The sequence below is a fragment of the Tinamus guttatus genome, unplaced genomic scaffold (genome assembly GCF_059628265.1).
Source record: "Tinamus guttatus ecotype Peru unplaced genomic scaffold, ASM5962826v1 Tinamus_guttatus_pri_ptg000291l, whole genome shotgun sequence".
NCBI classification, from domain to species: domain Eukaryota; kingdom Metazoa; phylum Chordata; class Aves; order Tinamiformes; family Tinamidae; genus Tinamus; species Tinamus guttatus.
The window spans coordinates 242,174-261,583 of NW_028288825.1; the positions used below are offsets into that span (position 1 = coordinate 242,174).

Sequence of the window (19,410 nt, forward strand, 5' to 3'; positions counted from 1 at the left end):
ATGGGTGTGTCAAGAAAACCTCAACCTTCGCAATACTTTCAAATAAAAATGAATTTCTTTTTGTTGAATGGCGAAGGAAGTCATTAGATAACCACTAGATTAGGGATCTCTCCAGCTTGAAGGATTTTTCTTGCAGCAAAAAGAGAATAGTATATTGGCTTTTAATGCAGATAAACTATCTGCATTTGCATATCTGCAAATTATAAACTAAAAGGAAAACTGAGCAAACAGAACATTGAGATAAGTTACATGTCTGTGGAGGTATCTTTGGATGGAGAGAACAATCAGGGAGACTACTTCAAATTATGACATTATTCACTTGAAAGGAAATTGTGCATTTTAGAGACTCAAACTTAGTTAAGAATTTCCTGTGCTGGCATGTTTGTTAAAACAACCAAAAGAGATGGAGTGGAGGAGACAAAGCAACAGAAAAGGAATAGAGACGGGGTACTCTTTCTGACCTTGAAACTCTGATGTTTTGTTCATACTGACAGGAGATTTAGCTCTCGGATTTATCTAAAAGAAAGAGGAGAAAACAAAGAAAAAGTCAAATGCAGGATATTTGCCATACTCTATAAAATGATATTTTCACCACTTTTCATTCTTATGCTGTAATATATATGTCCTCATTTAAACAATGTAACCCACAATTTAGAAGATATTTAGGTATCTAAATTCCACTGCAAGAAATGGCAGAGTGCTACCTAGCTACCTTAAAAGTCTGGCCCAAATGCATTACAATTTTCAGATACTGCAAAGGGAACAAAAAGACAAAAGGTGAAGTTGGTGCCTTGGGACTGGTTTCAGGCAGCTGCTAATAGAACAAGCATCCTTTTGGAGTATACAGGGTAAAAAATGCAACTCTACTGCCATAAGTAATAATGACAGTCAAAGCTCAGAAAGGTTATGAAGAGCAGGGAGAATTCAAATGCCCATGAAAGAAAACAGGAGTTCAAAACTCTGATTGTTAGACTGTGTATTTTTTACAATTCATGAACATAGTACCAGATAATAGCTGTACAAATGCAGCCAGTCAGTGAAATCAAGGACCTAACTCATGCTACCCTTAAGTGAGAAGAAATTGCCATAATTTAATTCTAAATTAGGCACTTAATTTTGCTCTAGACTCTGTCCATTTTTTTCTATTATTCCTTCCAGCTGATGTAAGCTGTTCCGCCAATGCTTCTGTTTCAATCTTCAAGTCCTTGTGTGTTGGACATTGGGCATTATACCTCCTTACTGTTAAGAGGGCAAAGAATCAATTTAATGAAGATGCTTGAAGAGATGAAGCCTGATTACATATGCTTCCCAGTATACAAATCTTCCCAGAGCAATAACTGACAGCTCGTTATCGTATCTAAACCTATGCCTGTCTTTATAATGCAACATTTTTAGAGGCACAACAATATGCAGTATGTCCTTTAGTTCTAACAGTCCCCAATTACACCATTTCAGCCTCATATTAAGACACACCTGGATTCCCTTTAGGTTCACTCTTCTCTTGAGTCGAGCTTGATCAGGCAAGAAGAATTTGTTGTCTTCTGGAGACTCTTCAGAAGTGGAGGAATCGTCTGCTTCCTGACCATTGGCTTTTGGGCTGGGAGCCCCAAAGGTCTGGGAAATAATGGTAATTGGCAGATTCCGTGGCAAACTCTATAAAGCAGAAGGAAATGTTTTACTTCTCAGAAGAGCTGGGCTTAACCCCTCAAGACATCCCTTTGGTGTAATCCGGTTGCAGTGCCTGTGAATCCGGTAGCCCCAAAGCTTATGCAAAATGTGTTTTCTGTCCCAAACTAGTAACTCAGATTGATTCTGTGGAGATTTCTGTTCACTGGGTCACATTCCTTAGAAGATGTATTTGTAGTTTCTATCCCAGAATAGAAATTCATTGCCTTTCTGTATTTTATTTCCTTCCACCTAAGATCCAACATCAAGCTGTGGAATGCCATTGTTTGAGAAGATCTGTGCATGACACAGCCAACTCAAATCCCATTGTACTCAAGAACTTCTCACAACATTGACATTTAATAGAAGAAAGTAATTATTTCACCTAATTCATGAGGGGAATTTCAACAGTCCTCTCTCCCCTTCATATTAAAATATTTTTTTTTTGGAAAGAACCTACGTCAGACTTCCTCAGCCCTACCTGGTCATGAAAGTTACTGTCCTTGGAGAGACGTCGGAGTTTGCACTCTAGGTTAACAATGCAAGCTTCTTTCCGAACCACTTCAATTTGGAATTCATCGTTCCTCTCTTCCAGCTCTCGAATCTGCTTCCTGTATTTATCCTTTTCAATCAGACACTGCGAGTACTGTGTCTGAGCCTCATCACGGGAACGGAACGCCTGCAGTGGAGAGGAGAAGCCTGTTCTGCACAGGCAGCAGATACCTGTTCCTTGTAGTTTAGATTGTAGGGTTCTTGAAACAGGGATTCAGGACAGGCACCCATCCATCGACACACCAAGTAATACCAAGATCTGCCATAGTATTACCATTAAAAATTATTGGTGATGGAGGAGGTTCGTTTCTACCTCCTCTTAGTTGGTAGCAATACACTCCAGAGAGCAAATAGAATTCCCTGACTCTAATATACAGCCTATGGCAGTTGTTATTAAGAACTTGGTCCTGTCTGGAAGATACTGCACTGTGGAATCTGCACAATATTATCCTGTGATTAATTACATTTATACAAATTACAGGAAACAGTAACTTCTTGTAACTGTGTATTTTTAATGGCATTTTGGGTCCAGTTACCCTCAATTCCCAGGAAGTGACACACAAAAGATACAGGCTACTAATTTGCCCTTTACCCTTCCACATCCTGTAAATGCAGATACCTGATCTCGCTCCTTCTCCACCTCCTCTAGCTGTATCATCACAGTGTTCATACGATGTTTGTACATCTCACAGTCTTTCCCTAGTGTTGAACACTTTAACTCCAAGTCTTCCTTCTCTTCAAGATACTGTAAATGACACACACCGTAAACCATCACTGCGCTCAGAAATCTTTTGGGCACTAGTTTTTAGGAACTATCCTTTCATTTCTCACCTTATCTCTCAAGTCCTCCACATGACGAATCTCCTCTTGGAGATTAAATATCTTGTTGACCAACTCATGACGATCTTCTAGTGCCTCCTTACGGTCATGTTCCAGAATATCCAAAATGGCTTTGTCTGAATCTGGCAAACTCCGTTTGTCAGCCTGAGGCAAGAAGTTTTTAAGAGAGAATCCAGGGAAAGAAAACAGAACATTGTAGGGGAGAAAGAAACAAAGACAAGAACATACAAGAGGAACAAAAAATGAACATGGTCTTTCAATGGAAAAGCAGAAGAGATGGACATTTGTTAGTATTTTAAAATAAAGTCAGAAAAGGTGAAAAAAGCCTGTCTTGATAACAGAATGGTCTTATGAAGGAAACACTTTACTTTTTTTTTGCGCTATATATAACTCAGTCCCTTTGGGATGCAGTGAGAATTCTTCAGTCCAAGCCCTGCATTCGAAACTCTTCTTTATTAATTAGTTCACACTGAGCGCAAAGTTCACCCTTTACCAAAGAGCAAGACCTACGAAAACATTCAGAGGAAATTTCAAGAATGCATAGGCTTTACGGGGCGATGCTCCGTGAATATTAAATATGCCTAGGGTAGCTCGTACCACTGCTTCATTTTCCATAGTGTCCAGAAATGTTTTTTCTTTCAGACTTAAAATTAACAAGGTTATTGGAGCAGATTCCAACATATAAATTGTCATCCAAAAATAACAATAAATGTACAATGAAAAAGACACAAAGTGCAAGCAATGAAATGCATTTAAAAATACACAGATTAAGTTGGAGATTTCATTGACGTTTTCCTTCCCAGTAATGTATGTATTTCTAAGAAAAGAATGCCTTTAAAAAAAAACTTATATTTTCACTTAGGAGAATACTAATTCAATGCTATTTGTCAATATTTTTAGATTACTTCTCTGCTTCTTTAGACATCATAAGACTTTTTCTGTTAACATAAGAGATTCTAAATGGATTAAAACCATCTATACCACACCCTTTTTCAACCTTTGAATTGGATTTTATTAGGACTAAGAAATGTTAAGCTCCATTAGAGGTCACCACCTTATTCTGAAATGCACATATATTGGAAATCTTTTTAAAGTGTCACTTTAAAAGGACACAAACCTTTTCCAGCCAAGTGCTGAAGATTCTCATGCACATCCTAATATCCGGCTCTGCTCTTCACAGTGTAACACAGTGCTAAATTAGCTATCAGTTAGCCTGTTTTTTTCCCATCTACCCAAACAAAAGTTACTTGAGAAACTTGTACAAGCTACAGCAATCTTCTATAGGGCGTTCTGGTAACCAGGGACCACACAAGCACAGAAACCTTTCTTATACTCTTCTTCACCAAGACCTTTTGGCACAGATACAACGCTAGTACAAAACAGGGGACATACACTCACTGTCAGAAATGTCTAGGCTGCCTATTTAAGGCAGTTTTGTACTGACACGCTGGTACAATGAACTACAGTGGGCCTAAGATGTGGAATTCAATGATCAACAATTAAACAGATGCACTGAGCATCTTGAAAGAGCCAATTCTCATGTACAGCTTCATTTATTAGATGGCATTTTTTTTTGTACCATTCCTCCTTCTGCATGTGTCTGTATAAGGAGTGATACAGGCAGCTGGCAGCTACACATCCTTCTGTTGATTGAAACTTTGTACTTATGCTCACTGCAGCTTTGGAGGTGGAGGTTTCCTTCTACACTTCCCAATATTATAACAGGAGCATTTATTGAGTTTGAGGTGAGGAGTGGTAGTAGAGACCATGCTACCTCCTCTTGTTCATACAATCATCAGTTTCTCAATTATGGACTGAACTTCCTGTCACCTATTGAAAGTATGTGAGAGCTGTCACCATCTGCTGCTTCTCTGTGTCACTCTCACAGCCTCGTCCACACACTTAGCCCCTTCAGTGTGACAGCCAAGGAAGGCTGTGAGGAGACACGGGGTATGTGAGACCGCATGGGAGGAGATGTGGGGATGCCTGGAGGAAAGGGGTACTCCAGCCTGCTGGATCCATCATGGGGGTAAGCAGGAGGGGTAAGTCCAAATGTCTGGCATTTTGAATTTTAAACGCAGTGATTGCATTTATACCTGGATGATGGACTGTAACTCCTGGATTTTTGTCTTCATCATCACATTCTCCCTCTCCAGCTCCAGCACCTGTTCCTTTTTGGGCCGGTTTTCAATATCGTTCTTCAGCTTCAGTGACTGGTTTCTCTCCAGCTTGCATTCCTCTTCCACTTTGTTCAAGCGATGCTTCAGCTGGTCAATCTAGAACAGCCAGGGAGCAGTGAAAAGGAGAAATGGGAAAGCAAAAAAATAATTCTTAGCTGAGGCAAGGAATACTTAAAGAAAAAAGGCTTAAATTGTTACTGCTAACATCTAGCAGAAAATTGGGTGTGTGGGGGCATAAGTGTCCAAAATTGAATTTCTGAATGCTTAAGCAGAAGTCTGCTACTTGCTAGTTACAACTGATATAGGTTGGCTGTAAATTTTGATAACACATCCTGAATCTTCCAATTAATAAATAGACATGAGACACAGCTGCTACTTATGAGGCTGATCATGGGTTCTGATTCTGCACATCGACTATTTGAACTGCAAAAACTGAAGGTTTGGGGTTCTGGAAGGCAAAGGTAACTTCAGAAAGATTTCCTAGAAAGAAATGATCTCTGGGAAAAAAAAAAAAAAAAGATGTCCTAGAAAGAAGATGATGAATATCTTGGATAGAGGCAAGACCCTGAAATTGTGGAAAGGCTGTGGAGACCAGAGAGAGAAATGGAGATGAATGTCAGGAGATGCCCAGGGACTTCGCCTGGTAACGCCTGAGACTGGCAGCTGCAAGCAGTAACAAACCAATATGACATTGCTGCAGTGGGCATTTCTGTAAAGTCAAACCTTTAATCACCTGGATGAGCAAAATAAATGAAAGCTCCACACCGTACTTACTACTGTGAGGGAAGGGCTCATTTTTGCAAGCTGCCACTGGCATCCTCCATTGCTGCTTTCTAATTAAAGCATCCTAGAGCATTTCTCTCACCTCTAACTGGAGGTCTCGGCTCCTCATCACAGCCATATTTTTCTCTTCACTCAGCTGAGCATATCTCATGGCCAGATTGTAGTTTTCATCCTTCACCTTGACCAGCTCATCATTGTAGTTGTTCCTTTCCTCCTTCATCTTGTTGTATCTGTCCTGGAAGGTCACCAGCTCCATCTTGTTCAATTTTAGTTGCCTTCTCTCGTCCTCCAACTGGCGAGACTTAGCCAAGAGTTCACAGCGCTGCACATCTTTTGCCTTTACTTGCTGCTGAAGCTTAATGATCTCATTCATTAGGAAATGGGTAAGGCCTTCATGTCCCTCCTCCACTGAAAACATTTGAACAGCTTATCAACTTCTAATAGAGTAAGTAAATACTAGAGTAGGATTCAGCAGAACAGAGTAAGAAACAAATATCCCAGAGTAGGTACAGAAGGGTAGATTATGCACATGTACACACACACTCTTACATATTTAACTGGGAACAGTGCCAATATTACACAGCATGCTACTTCCATTATCACAGTATAAAGGCATATTTTATAGGTAGGGCATGAAGGCTTTGTATGTGTCTCGTTGCTTCAGCTGAACTACAAGCTTGAGAAAAATAACACAGACCTTGTAAAATGAACCTGAACATTTACAATTAAGCTGAATGCTTCTAACTTATTGCACATGTGTAGATCATCAATGTAAGTTGTCAGTGTTTCTTCTCTTGAGGTTTCTTGTAATAACTATCATTCCATTAGAAGCTCTTCAGCCTCACTCAGACAACTGGGCTGTTTCTTTTCCTTATACCTTTTCTTTATACTTTTTCTATGTATCTTCTGCTATCCTTTTTCACCTAAAGGGGACTGAAAAACTGAAGTCTTCTACAGAGCAATGCAGAATGCTACTAGAAGAATAGCTGTTATCACCATTTCTCATATGAAAAATAATTAAACCCAGTCTTCAATGTAGTCCTTATTTCATCAGGCTCCTTTGAGACCAATTCTACTCACCAACAATAGTGGAAAATCTCCGTGTTGGCTCTTTCCCTGTCACCAGTTTGTAGAGTTCAGGATAGTAAAACTCCAGGCTCTCCAAGAAAACTACGTAGCCTCTTTGGCCCTTGGTGTGAAGAATGTCCAGCAGTCGGCCTAAGTGGAGCCCACAGAGAAGAGAGATGACATAAAACAAAAGCACTATGAGTAGTGTAAGCAAGTATTGCATCCCAGAAGGTAAACCTGTTTAAGATTTGTGTCTGCCACAGCAATGCACTGTGGAAAAAACAGCTGATTAATTGAGTTCAGGGGAACTCATAAAGTAATGCCACGTATCCTTTATGTTTGTGCTGATTGTTATTCCAGCGGAGTGCAAGCAAATGGGTCTCTGGAACAGAAATCTCAAAAGACAGTCCTCAGTGCAACCCCTACCAGGAAATGCTGAAGCACCAGGATGGCAGAGCCTTCAGCAGCAAACCACGGCGCACCGCAGGACAGCTGAGAGCCCGCTCCAGGAATGGCAGTAGCTGTCACTTGTTTTAACTGAAATATTTGCCAGGGCTGTGGTGGGAATGTGAGCTCACTGAATTCCAGCATGCACAACACTGGAAGAATGGTTGTTAAAAAACAGCTCTTTTTTGCAGCTGCAGATCCCCGCCCTTACACTAAATCTCATGTAAATGAGATAGAGGTTTCTCCATCATAACCTCTAATTTGATAGACACTCCTCCTTAGTTTCAGCAGAATAACACTGTTCAGACAGGGTGCAAATGTAGCTATTCACAAAATAATTACCTGCTCGGTTAATTTTGGAGGGCAGCATAAGTGAGTTGAGTACTTCATCCTCATCTTGCTCATCAATTACTTTACACTGCCGCAGGTATGGGGTCAGTTTGGCTGGATTGATGTAGCGGCTCAGCATGTGGCGGTTGCATTCTACGTTCTCCCACAAAGCTTCCTCCTCATCTTTCAATGTCTCCAGGCAGTCATCCATCTCCGGCTCTCCTCCTTAACAAGAAAAACAATGAGCAAACGAGCACTGAAAAGGCAGGTTTCTACCTTGGGTTTTTTTTTGTGCTTTCATGTCACATAGGCTGAGCTTGGAATCACCTCGGATGAGTGGTGGATTTGTCCTGTATTTTTGTCCTGAACTGCTTGTACTGAAGCACAGTCTGTCCACAGCTCATCTTGAAAGTGACAGTTCAGAGAAGTCCTATCTTGAGTCTATGAACTATTGCATATTGCTTTCTAGTGATGAATCTGTAGCTCAGCTAAGGGCTCTACGAGACAGAGAATCCCTCTTCATAACTGAAGCAATGGAAAAGGACATGGTTTGATGCAAGAAAGGGTATGAACATACGGAGCTCAGAGCCAAAGCTTGCTTACAGGCAACTTGAGCTTTCATTCTCGCCTCCTTTGTTCTTCTCAGCTGTACTGATAGAACATGCACTTTTCCCTACATATATGGAATGAGCCAACACAAGTAAACGGCTACACCTGAGCATCTAAGAACACCTAATTCACACACAAGTACCTACATATGTCTGCCTCTGGCAGGCGCATGTGGGAATGACATGAACCTAAGTACCTGACCGTGGCTTTCTGCGCACGAGTGGTGAGAAGGAGCATTTTACCACTGAAGTCTTGACTCACGCAAATATTTTCACATGATCTCCGAGTGCTTGCTAAGCAATTTCCTGCCAACTCCCACTCTGTGATCAGCTCATTGAAGAAGGCTGCAGGGCAGGCAACAATGAGGTTAGAAAACTGGCACGAAAGGAAGTCAATAGTAAAGAAACCCTGCGGAAGTCAAATGTGGAATCCGCTCCCTCCTAAATTCTGTAATAAATGTTAGGACTTCCGAGTTCTTGTTTTTTTCCAAGATCTTACAATCCAGGTGGCACAAGGAATTTAAGATTCTCTTTCAATAAGAACTGCTTTAGCCCCTACCATTTAGACCATTCCAAGATATAGGAAATGTGCAGGTCACATGAGACAGAGCTGCCCTTTATGAGACTTTCTGTTAATCAGTAACTAAAGACCTAAAAAGAATTACATTGTTTTTCTTGGACCAGAAGAGTTTTGCTCCTGTTACAATTTTCTCAGCATCCAACTCAGGAGCTGCAAAACAGACTGTGTTACACTGAAAACCACCAGGCAGAACCAGCTATTGATCTATATTGCTAAGGGCTATTAACTCCTTTTCATTATGGAAACTAAAAATGCAAGAGCCAGCCTGCTAACTAGTGTATTTGAGATTGTTTTCCTCTCATAATGAAACACAGAGTAGTCCTACAAAAATGTTTGCTCTTTATTTGATGCTTTCAAAGGCCTTCCTAAGCAATCCAAAATTCTAGGCTGTGGTGTGATATCTCTTTGATAAAAATAGGGTGGGTTTCTCATATCATGGATGAGTTAGGGGAATATTACTAGGGGGTGAGTCATACTGTTATCTCTTTTACTCCTGTAGCTTCCACAGAGTTCTTTTATTTGTAGTTCTACATTCCAGGAACCACATCAAAACTTGCTCTGCTCATGGCTTGGAGATATTAACACTCTGTTTCCAGGAGCAAAGCCTTACAGATAATATAAGAGCAATACTCCCGATTGCTATGGAGGAACTGCAGAATCTTTTGCTTCCTTCTAGAATTACCACCTGGAAATGTCCCAGCAGAACGGGAGTTGATTTCTCTTCTAGATCACTGTGCTGTTGCTCATCATCTCGGCGGGTTTACGGGACTACAGCGTTCTGCTCCTTCCTAGAGCCTGCTTTGATACCTCTGCAGTGTTTCTTCGGCCAGATTGATTTAAGAATACAACCCTCAGCTAACTTCTGCACTACTCCAGACACAACAGGAATGGACAGCTGGTATTAGTACAGCACCCTTCCTAATGACCACATATTTATTTGATTCTGTATTTAATATAATGCTGAAGAGGAAATAAAATGCTTGTGATTGGTTGAAATCTTGCTGCAGTGGTCAGAAAACAGATCTGACAACTGAAACCCAGTAGGAAACTAAGAAAGGGATTATATTGGTGACTTAAATTTTAAAAGCAGATTTTTCATCAGTACATATATTTTCCTGGTATTTAAGCATCTTATTCCCTGTTTCTTCTCCTTCCTTCATGCAGTGATATTGCAGAAGCATTGTTTTAACTTATAAAATCAGGAATGAAAGATTTAAAATGCTTTAAAGTGCATAGGCACTTACTTCATTTGATCTTCCTGACCATTATCTAGTATCTGATTGTTGTGCCACCTGAATTGTAATCTAACACATTCAGACGTTGTGATATATCATAGAAATACTATGGTGTTCATTACAAACCAGAGGTGTGAAGTCACAGACTTGGACTGACTTCAACAGATCTTAGCCAAAAAGAAGTAAGAATTGTCACAGTGGTTTAAAAATTGCTTTCCTGCTGCTCCTTTCAGTAGTTAGTACACAAGATGGCTGTTAACTGCAGGAGATCTTAACCCACGGATAGTCTTGCTTTGGCCATCTATTTCAAAAGTCTCTGTGGATGCAGACAAATAAAAGCGAAAATCCCTTTTTACATTAAAAGCAACACATTAGTCCCCTCATCTCCTTTTCTCTCTTAGAGACCATCCTTCTTTCAGCTGTTAGAGACAAGTGAACCTTTCTATGTGTTTGCTAGTTTTTTTTTTTTTGAGGGGGGTTATATTTTTCAGCTGAATAAATCACCTTGCAGTTAAAGCTCTTCCCTGTTCTTACTCAGACTCCATCCTTTCATATGTCAGTGACACTCTCCACTGATCAAGGGAATAAAGCCCCAGGCTTCAGAACCCGGGGTTCTCTCAAGTGCTCATCACTGGCTTAGATCTAAAGCTTCATTTTTGCGAATCACTCGGTGATGGTGCAGAAATTAACCCTTCAGCCTCTTAATTATTGCACTCGCTTGCTCTGAATTCTCAGACTATTCAATTTAAAAAAAAAATGGTGCAGCAGACAGCAAAAGGGGCTTAGCTACTTCTACTGCTTTCTTGATAGCTCCTTTCTGAAATATGAAAAAGGCACTGTCTTCATTTGGAGCAGGAGGAAGTTTACTTCAGAAGGGGTGAACTACTTGAATGTTCTGGACTTCTGCATTTTTCACATGTTCACGAGCTGGCTTTCTGTTCACAAATGAAAAGAAGCCACAACACAGAAAATGTTTGTGCAAACTATATGTTAATATAAACACATTTGTTCACTCTCCATGTTAAATATGAATATGGAAAATGGAAAAAGATTACATGTAAACTATCACACTTTGAAGCAAAAAGAGAAACAATAACAATTCAAAACTGTGTATGCAATGACCCTTAATATTTAGAGGATATGTTGTTTTTACATGCTCTTTCTTTGCATCTCTCTAAATTGCATAGGCCAACACCCTTTCTCCCTCAAGTTTAACAGTTTTACATGAAGTAAAACAGTTTTTTCTCAAAAGCTGCATGTATGTAGAGATGCTGTTTTGCAATATTAGAACCACAAAACCACAAAAGGGATTTAGAGCTATTTTTAATTTTAGAAGAAAGAGTTTAAAGTGTGATAAGGAAATTACATTCCTTTGCGTAAGGAGGCAGGAGAGCTGTTTTTGTCATGCTATTCAGAGATGCTGACTACCAAGTTTCTATTTGTGCTGGCCACAGTGCTGGATGGTACTGAAAGCTAACTTTTAAAAGATTAAATACTGATTCTGCAGACTAAATTTGCTTACCTATATTTGCAAGTCCATAGAGGTATCTAAATCTAGCCACCCAAAGACAGGAAACAATCTGAATCTGCCTTAGAGAATCTGCACTTTATATTCTTTCTACCTCAGCATCCCCAACCATAAACAAGGCTGGTAGGAAGTATTTCTATTAAAAGGTAGAGCTCATTCATTAGTGACTGCAAAACAGTTGGGAGTGTCAAGATGGGAGGCCCTAGAAAAACATTTATTTTTGCTGCAGTTTTATTACTTTATATTTTCAAGCCCTAGAGCACCTTCTGAAGCCAGAAGCATCAATGAATAGATTGGGCTCTTCTCCACAGAGGTTGGACATGGAGAGAACCATTCTCCATCAGAACTCCCTCTTCATATAAAAGATTCAACCCCAACTGAATGTTACGATTTCAATGAAATATGAAAGAAAAATATAGAAGCAGTGATACCAAAGTAGTAGAACAGCAGGAAGCTTTAAACATAAAATGGGATTATTTTAGCACAAATATTTTATGACCATTTCTACTTAGTCAATCATCCTGTTACACACAACCTACAAAGGAAAATAAAACCATCACAAGACTTGCAAGGGCTCAGTGAGGTAAAGCTTGATCTTCAATGAAGCCAGATGATAGTCATAGTCATAAACGTTATCCCCATTTTCTTTGCAGAAAAGAGACAAAGATAACTGAAACAAACTCCCTAGCTGGTTCAAAGGACTCTGGAGGCCTATTCATCTTGCTACTACAAGCCGAGAGGGAAAGAAAATTCCCTTCATTTTCATAATAACAACAGATTGAGACGAAAAGAAATAAAGAATTCTATCATGTTGTTCTTATTCAGTATCCCTGTTCTATGTAAAAATGAAAACAATAAAATAAATCAGAGGAGATTTGCTTGTATTCAATACCCCTGTCTTAACAAAAGAGAACAAGAAGAATTAATATTACAGGAGCTCTCATTAATCATCTCTTCCTTCGCCTTTATTTACTCTCCTGTCCAAGACCAAATCCACATAAAACTCTATTCTAGCAAATGAGAGAGGGATGGATAAAGAGAGAGATGGATAAAGCAAGGCTCAATTACTGTTGCTGTTAGTGCAGTGTATCCCATGGTTTTCCACAGAGAACATGGGACGCACTCCAGGCGCACTAGCTTCTCGGCGTGAAGGATAGTGCTTAATAGCTGAGCAACCTTTGCACTGATTCCACACTTTGTATCACAGTTTGCTTTTTGTCCAACGAAGTATTGATGCAAAATACTTTAATCAGACTGCTAATAATTATTATTACCCCGTAATAATCTCTGCTTCATAAAAGGCTGAGATCTATGCTTTCTCACTTGGCTCTCCATCTGGTGAGAATACCTTAATCTACGTCCTCCCTATTTCTGCTAGCTTCAGAACTTCAGAGTTCTTATCTTATCATCACGCAGGAAGGATGTGACTAATTTTGTCTCAATAGCAAACCCACCACTACCCTGGACATGCACATCCAATCAGATTTGCTTGTAGAACATACTTCACCAACAATAAACAAAGAAAATGAAAAACCTTCCTTTACAAATAACATAAGGAGGTGTAGCAATGATGTTTTCACTGTGTCACGTACACTGGAGATGTTTCTAGCTCACTCAAAAAAAATATCATGTGAACTCCACTGATAGAGGAGAGCCTTTATAAATAGAGACAGGGGGTGGATTCATCTCACCAACTTCAATTAGGCATCTAGTTTAACTTAGCAATCTAGTTTCTCTGCAGTCAATAGAAGAGAAACAGGCATGCCCAGAACTTCAGCTCACCATTTGAGACTTCTACCTTAAAATGCCCTCTGAAGTTTGTTTTCCAGGCTCCACTAGTTACTTAGATTCTCTCTACAGTTATGGGGAGAGATTTGCCTGTTCAAATGGCAAGGTCCTCATTGGTGCTTAGATAGATACAATTTTGCTGAATGATAATTAGTTGACAATATCTGTGGAAATAAATGAGAAATGAGAGAGATGAAGGGAGATGGAGAGAGAAAATGAAGAGAGACAAAGGAAAGTTTTGGGGTTGAGAAATGGAGAGGAAAAGGAGAAAAGAAATGCAAAAAGGGAACAGGAAAAAGATGCAAAAAGAGAAAGGAGAAATACATAGAAAGAATGAAAGTGAAGAAAAGAAGTGGGATAGGGGTTACAATAAAGGCAAAGAGAAAGAAGTTGGGGTGCAAAACAAATGAAGGGATAAAGATTGTATGCAATAGGAAAGGCCCTGCCACAGATCCTGGCACATTAGAAATTAACGTTAGTTCTGAGCATGCAAATCAAGATAATGGCACAATAATTTAAATAAATAATTTACCATAGGAATGTGGTTAGTGCATCTATTTAAAAGGATTTGCAAAGTAGCAGTAGAGCTGAAAGCCTGACATTTAATAAATGCTTTAATCTACGCATCCTCCATGCTGTTACGCATGATGATGAGAAAGACAACAACAAAAAAAGCACTGTGCTAACGTAGTACAAATATATTTATATGTCTGGCCTTTTTTTTCCCTTGAGTGCAGCATTAGCTTCTGACATGGGCATTTCCTTTCAACTAATGTGTGCTAAAAGCAAAGATATAAAAAAGGAGCTGCTACCCTCAGGCTGTCACTGGCTCATGAAAATGCTGGTCCAGCAAATGTTACCCAAGTCCTTACTAGGTTCCAGATTTGATTTTTCTTATGACTGACTCTGTTTTTACAATTTAAAGAGATTTTAGCTATCCTAGGATGAGAAGGAGGCACAACAGGAGGCAAACAAATAGTGTGCAATTAGGAGAGCTCCTGCCATCAGATCTGGAGTCTTGAACTCCAAATTCAAGTCAGGCTTACACAGAAAGGGCTTTGATGGTCATAGGCTAGGTCCCAGGAAATGTGCACTCACATTATGAAACCCAGCAGATTTTCTGGTACAAAGAGACAGGGTTCATGAGTCATTTGCATAGATTGAGCTGTGCAAGAACCTCATAAGGACAAAGGTTTCTTAGCTGATCTATACATAGGAAACTCACGTAACTCTTGCACATATCGCCCGGTTCTCATCAGTGTTACCAACATCTCACTTCTATTAAAGCAATGAATCACATAAAACCGAGGAAAAGAAAAAAGGAATGTAGCTGTGCCAAATAAAACTACCCCTCATTCTGTTTATTTCAAAATGTATGTCTTCTGTGAACTCTTGTACTACACATGTTAAGAATTAGCAAAAAAAAAAAAAAAAATTAAAACATTCGAAGAAGGTCAAGAACATCTTCCACGCGGTCAGACAGCCCTTCCTGGTGGATGATACTGGTGTTTCCAGTCACAGGTTAATGCAGAACACGTTGGAGGGGAGGCCTGCACACTAGTTTAGCAATCCCCACATTCAGCAACAATTGTGGGTAAATGAGCAAGCAAATCTTACAAAGAAAAAGCGAAACCTCCATTTTGAAAACTCTTAGGTAATCTCACTGTAATTCACCACTGGCCAGGAAAATTTGCAAATGGTTATTTTATATATCAGGTTTTATAACATCACAAAAAAAGGAGGGAGAACACAGGGCTCATCTTCATATGAACATCATTCTTAGCAAACAATACTATTCTAAACACAAGAAAAAAACAGAAATGCAAACTGCTCCATTATAACATCAGCATATGTTGCCTGTGATGAGAATACAGGTCAGTTAAACATGTGAGGTACATTACACTAAGATATAATGGCTCCACAACTAGTCCTGTGAAGACTTGTCCATTCGTGCTTAGCTTTTAATAGTTCATTATCTGTTCTGCAGGATCAAACACTGTCCAGTCTCCTAACGGTCATGACTGCTGTCATTTGCATATGCATTTTGTTCATTTTTATGAAACTGCAGAGCTTCAGGTAGATAACATACATACTCTTTTTTTTTCATTTTGCAACCTATTCGAAAATACCCTTTAAAATATACCTGATTTTTCAAGAAGAGACTGTTCTTTGGCACCTGCTAGCTGGACTGCTGCGTGAAGAATGACAGGCATGTCCTACATAACAAGTACCAGCAGACTTTCCACCTCCAAGTCACTGGAAGTAAGCATCATTCTCAGCCACAGAGTGCCATGGAAATAGCCCTTGATGGCCATTTAATTAGTTAATTGACAGCATCTTCTTAAGCCTTTCTAAAACAGCATGAAATTGTCAGCTAGTGGAACACAAAACCCACAGCACAAAACTGGACACCATTTGACAAAAAGCATACAATAGAGCTCAGTGTTGTATTTCTGAAAATCAAACTTTTCCTTCCACACGGAACTGGCTGTATCTGTTTTATAAACTGACTTCTCCCCACTCTGCTTTCCGGCCGCCTCGCTTTCTTGCTGTGACCTGTCCCTTCTTATCCTGGTGTGGTGGGACGGTGTCACGCAGCTCCGGAAACGCACACCCACCATCCTCTTTCATGAACTTACTGTCTATATATAGCAGAGAGAAAGGTGCTGGGGGCTGCCTGACTTCCCCTTTCTTCCGAACAGAGGCTGTGGGTGACTTTTACATAAGGTGCCACTGCAGAGGGAAATGTAAGAGGAAGTGCTCTGATAGCCACAGAGGGCTGCGCTGTGGATGGAGACCTCAAACAGACCTTCCCTTCTTGCAGATACTGCAGCTGGGGCCAACAACTCCGTGTCACTACAGCAGCCCCACTGCAAGGCATGAAATCAAGAAAAAGCAGGAAAACAAAGCCCAGGAAACAAGGGGACCAACTGCTTCCCACCTCTCTACTTAGCAGGACTGCACTTCTCTAAACTAAAAACTCTGCAACACCTTCTCTTCCTCTCTTATGAAGGAGGTAATACCAAATACTTGGCAATTTTAGAATTTGCAAGGAACAATTAAGCATCTTTGGTTGCTTTATCCGTAACTGATTCTGTTGCTCTGCTGATGCAGAACCAGATGCTGCAAAGCTTTGGTGTGAAAAGCTTATCTCAGAAGATTTAATTAACCACTGAAAGAGACAAAACTTTTCATCGGAAACTCTGGCCAGTTCAGTTCATGGTTAATGCGTATCTTTGGAAAAAAAATGAAGGAGTAAAAACCTGAAGCAGACAGAAATCTGGATCTCCCTCTTTGCCTGAACGTTGCTCTTGAGAATAGTCCAATATAAAGAGAATTGTGGGGAAAACTCAGGAGGGAGGAAGACATTTTATTGAATTCTCTGCTGACTGTGGAAATAAATACTTAGAAAAATTGAAACTGTAATGTGATGTCAGAATCACATCCACCTCTGAACAACCTTGTCTTTGAGCATGGTCAGCTGCCATCAATAAATAAACAATACTACAAAACCCAAATTGTCCTCCTGCAAACCCTGACCTTGTGGAGATTTTTCAAGATACAAAGGGTTGTAAAGCACCTCAGCCGAGTGAAAGTCAGTGAAAGCTGCGTGTCTCCTTCCTTATGCCTTGGAGCACTGCAATTCCCCATATGCTATTTGCATGAACTCTACTTTGCAGCATGTGTTTTAAATGTGGTGTATTGATTTCTCCTATTTCTCATTTCTATGCAAGAGCACAGCCTGTAATTAGGGTCAGATTTTCAAAGAGCATAGGTGACATCAGGCATCAAAAATGGCAGATTTTAGCAAGACTTAGTCAAGAGTGTGGGATAAGATAAGATATCTATGAATCATAGAGCTGCTGAGTGTTAAACACTTCTTAAAATTAGATCTTTCTTAGATGTTTAAATTGAAGCTGAACTCTTTCAAAGATCTTTCCTTGACTGTAGCATTCTTAAATGCTAAGTATGTGAAAAAAAAGGCCTTTAAAGCTTTCTGAGGTGCTGATTTTTAGATGGATAAGAAATGGCTTTACATTGCATTTATAAATCTGGCTGGAAACAATATTTAAATGGTTTTGATTCTCCAGTACTGTGTAAACTCTCCAACATTCCCAGGGGAAGAGGTCTGGCACCTTGTGTCACTGCTCTGAATCCATGAAATAAATATTTTGCTAGTGAACAGATTATGGTAAATACTGCTGATGGATCAACAGCTTTTCAACATATTATCTTTGAGTGCAATTGAAATTTTAAGTATTAGATGAATTTTTAAGCTTTTAATTCTCTAAACATAATAAAAGAGGAAAGTTTCCCTCTATATTACTTGCAATATTTCTAGGAGAATCAAAAATATATTTTTCTTTGATCAAAAATGAACACAGTGCACAACCTACATGGGATTTTAGATTAGACTCTCCTTCCATCATTATTTGCTCTATTTGTCCTTTCTTCCAAAGCTGATAAGTTCAGCCTTGCAAACTCTGTCCTGCTGACTCAGCTGACTGAGCCAAAACTCATAAAAACCTATTTAAAAGAGGTCCAGTGATTTTATTTTCTCATCATAAATATGAAATTTAATTAGCATCTCACTGCTAATGAAGTCACCATGGAAGACAAGATTGAGGAATAAAGCACAGGGATGGAACGCCAAGCATAAAACAAAACAACTCTTATGCAGAAGCCAGTTTAACTCCTGCTTTCCCTATATTAAGTTTCAGCTCTTTTAACAATTATATTCTGTGTTTACAAGCCCTTCTTAACTGACACGGCCTTTCTATCCTCTATGGCAGTAATTACTCTAGCATGATAGAGCATCATGCAAAGCACAGAATAACAACAGAGGAAATTTATCCTGGATTAGAAACAGAGGCAAAGTAGAGCAAGTTGGATATGAATTTAATTTCTATGTGGTCACAAGCTAACCAGGTCAGGAAGTGTTTCAAATCCAATAAAAGCAATACACTCATCAACTTACATGATTCTCCATGATACTGCAAACATCAGAATGATGAAAGGGATTTCTTTTAGAAGAAACATATGGAAAAATTAAAGAAAAGCTTTTTAAAACGGGAGATGTGCCCCATCTTTTTATTCTTAGTGTTTCTAGAAGGTGAGTCCTCGGCTGACACGGGCACTGAGTGCCTTTGCCCATCTGTGTGTGTATGACAGGGTGATGTGTCTGACAGTCCCCACACAGCAACGCAGACGGTCACCTGGGGTGAAGGTAATGAGATGAGAGGTGTTTCAGTGTTGAGTTGCCTTGGTGAAGGAACACAAACTGCAGCACCTCACTGCGGGAGGACTCGCAGAGAAGTGGCAAGGACCGTGGGAGAGCTCTGAAAGGGATGACAAACGACAGGAACCACAAAACTGTACTTTCTTCTTATACTCATGCTGAAATTGTTCATAGTGTAGGAGTAATTGTTTTCAGGACTTGGCCTGAGAGAGAGTAATTATTAATGATTCCTGGATTGCAAGTAAAGCTTTTGGAGGACTTTTGTGTGTGGGCATGTCCCTTCATGGATCTCAATGCATTCTCTGGAGTTAAAAGGGCTTTATTAACACTGGTCTTGGTTACCCCTAGGTGGATAACATTATAATTCTTGTACCTTTCCTGATGTGACTTTAAAGCTGGAAAGGTCCGGAATATGGTTGCAGCATTATAAAAACTTATTGCCGTGCAATGTGACACAACCAGCAGCTCTTCCTCACGATCAGTAATGGAAAGCAGAGGTTGTACAAACAAGTAGTGCTCTATGTAGCGTGGCAGAAGTGGTTCAGGGACAGGGAAGCTATCTTGGAA

At 39.8% G+C, this 19,410-nt stretch overlaps 1 protein-coding gene across 1 annotated transcript in view; it reads right to left on the reverse strand.

Moving 5' to 3' along the window:
- Window positions 1–15,960, reverse strand: part of CARD11 (caspase recruitment domain family member 11) — a 30,927-nt gene extending 14,967 nt beyond the window's left edge. The window contains exons 1-10 of the mRNA XM_088527731.1: window positions 15,748–15,960; window positions 7,878–8,090; window positions 7,101–7,238; window positions 6,103–6,428; window positions 5,154–5,333; window positions 3,049–3,201; window positions 2,837–2,962; window positions 2,147–2,344; window positions 1,474–1,653; window positions 462–516 (exon numbers count right to left, since the gene is read on the reverse strand). Coding sequence (XP_088383857.1) covers window positions 462–516; window positions 1,474–1,653; window positions 2,147–2,344; window positions 2,837–2,962; window positions 3,049–3,201; window positions 5,154–5,333; window positions 6,103–6,428; window positions 7,101–7,238; window positions 7,878–8,090; window positions 15,748–15,817 — 1,639 coding nt within the window. The 5' untranslated portion in view covers window positions 15,818–15,960. The remainder of the gene's footprint in view (window positions 1–461; window positions 517–1,473; window positions 1,654–2,146; window positions 2,345–2,836; window positions 2,963–3,048; window positions 3,202–5,153; window positions 5,334–6,102; window positions 6,429–7,100; window positions 7,239–7,877; window positions 8,091–15,747) is intronic.
- Window positions 15,961–19,410: the final 3,450 nt, after the last annotated feature.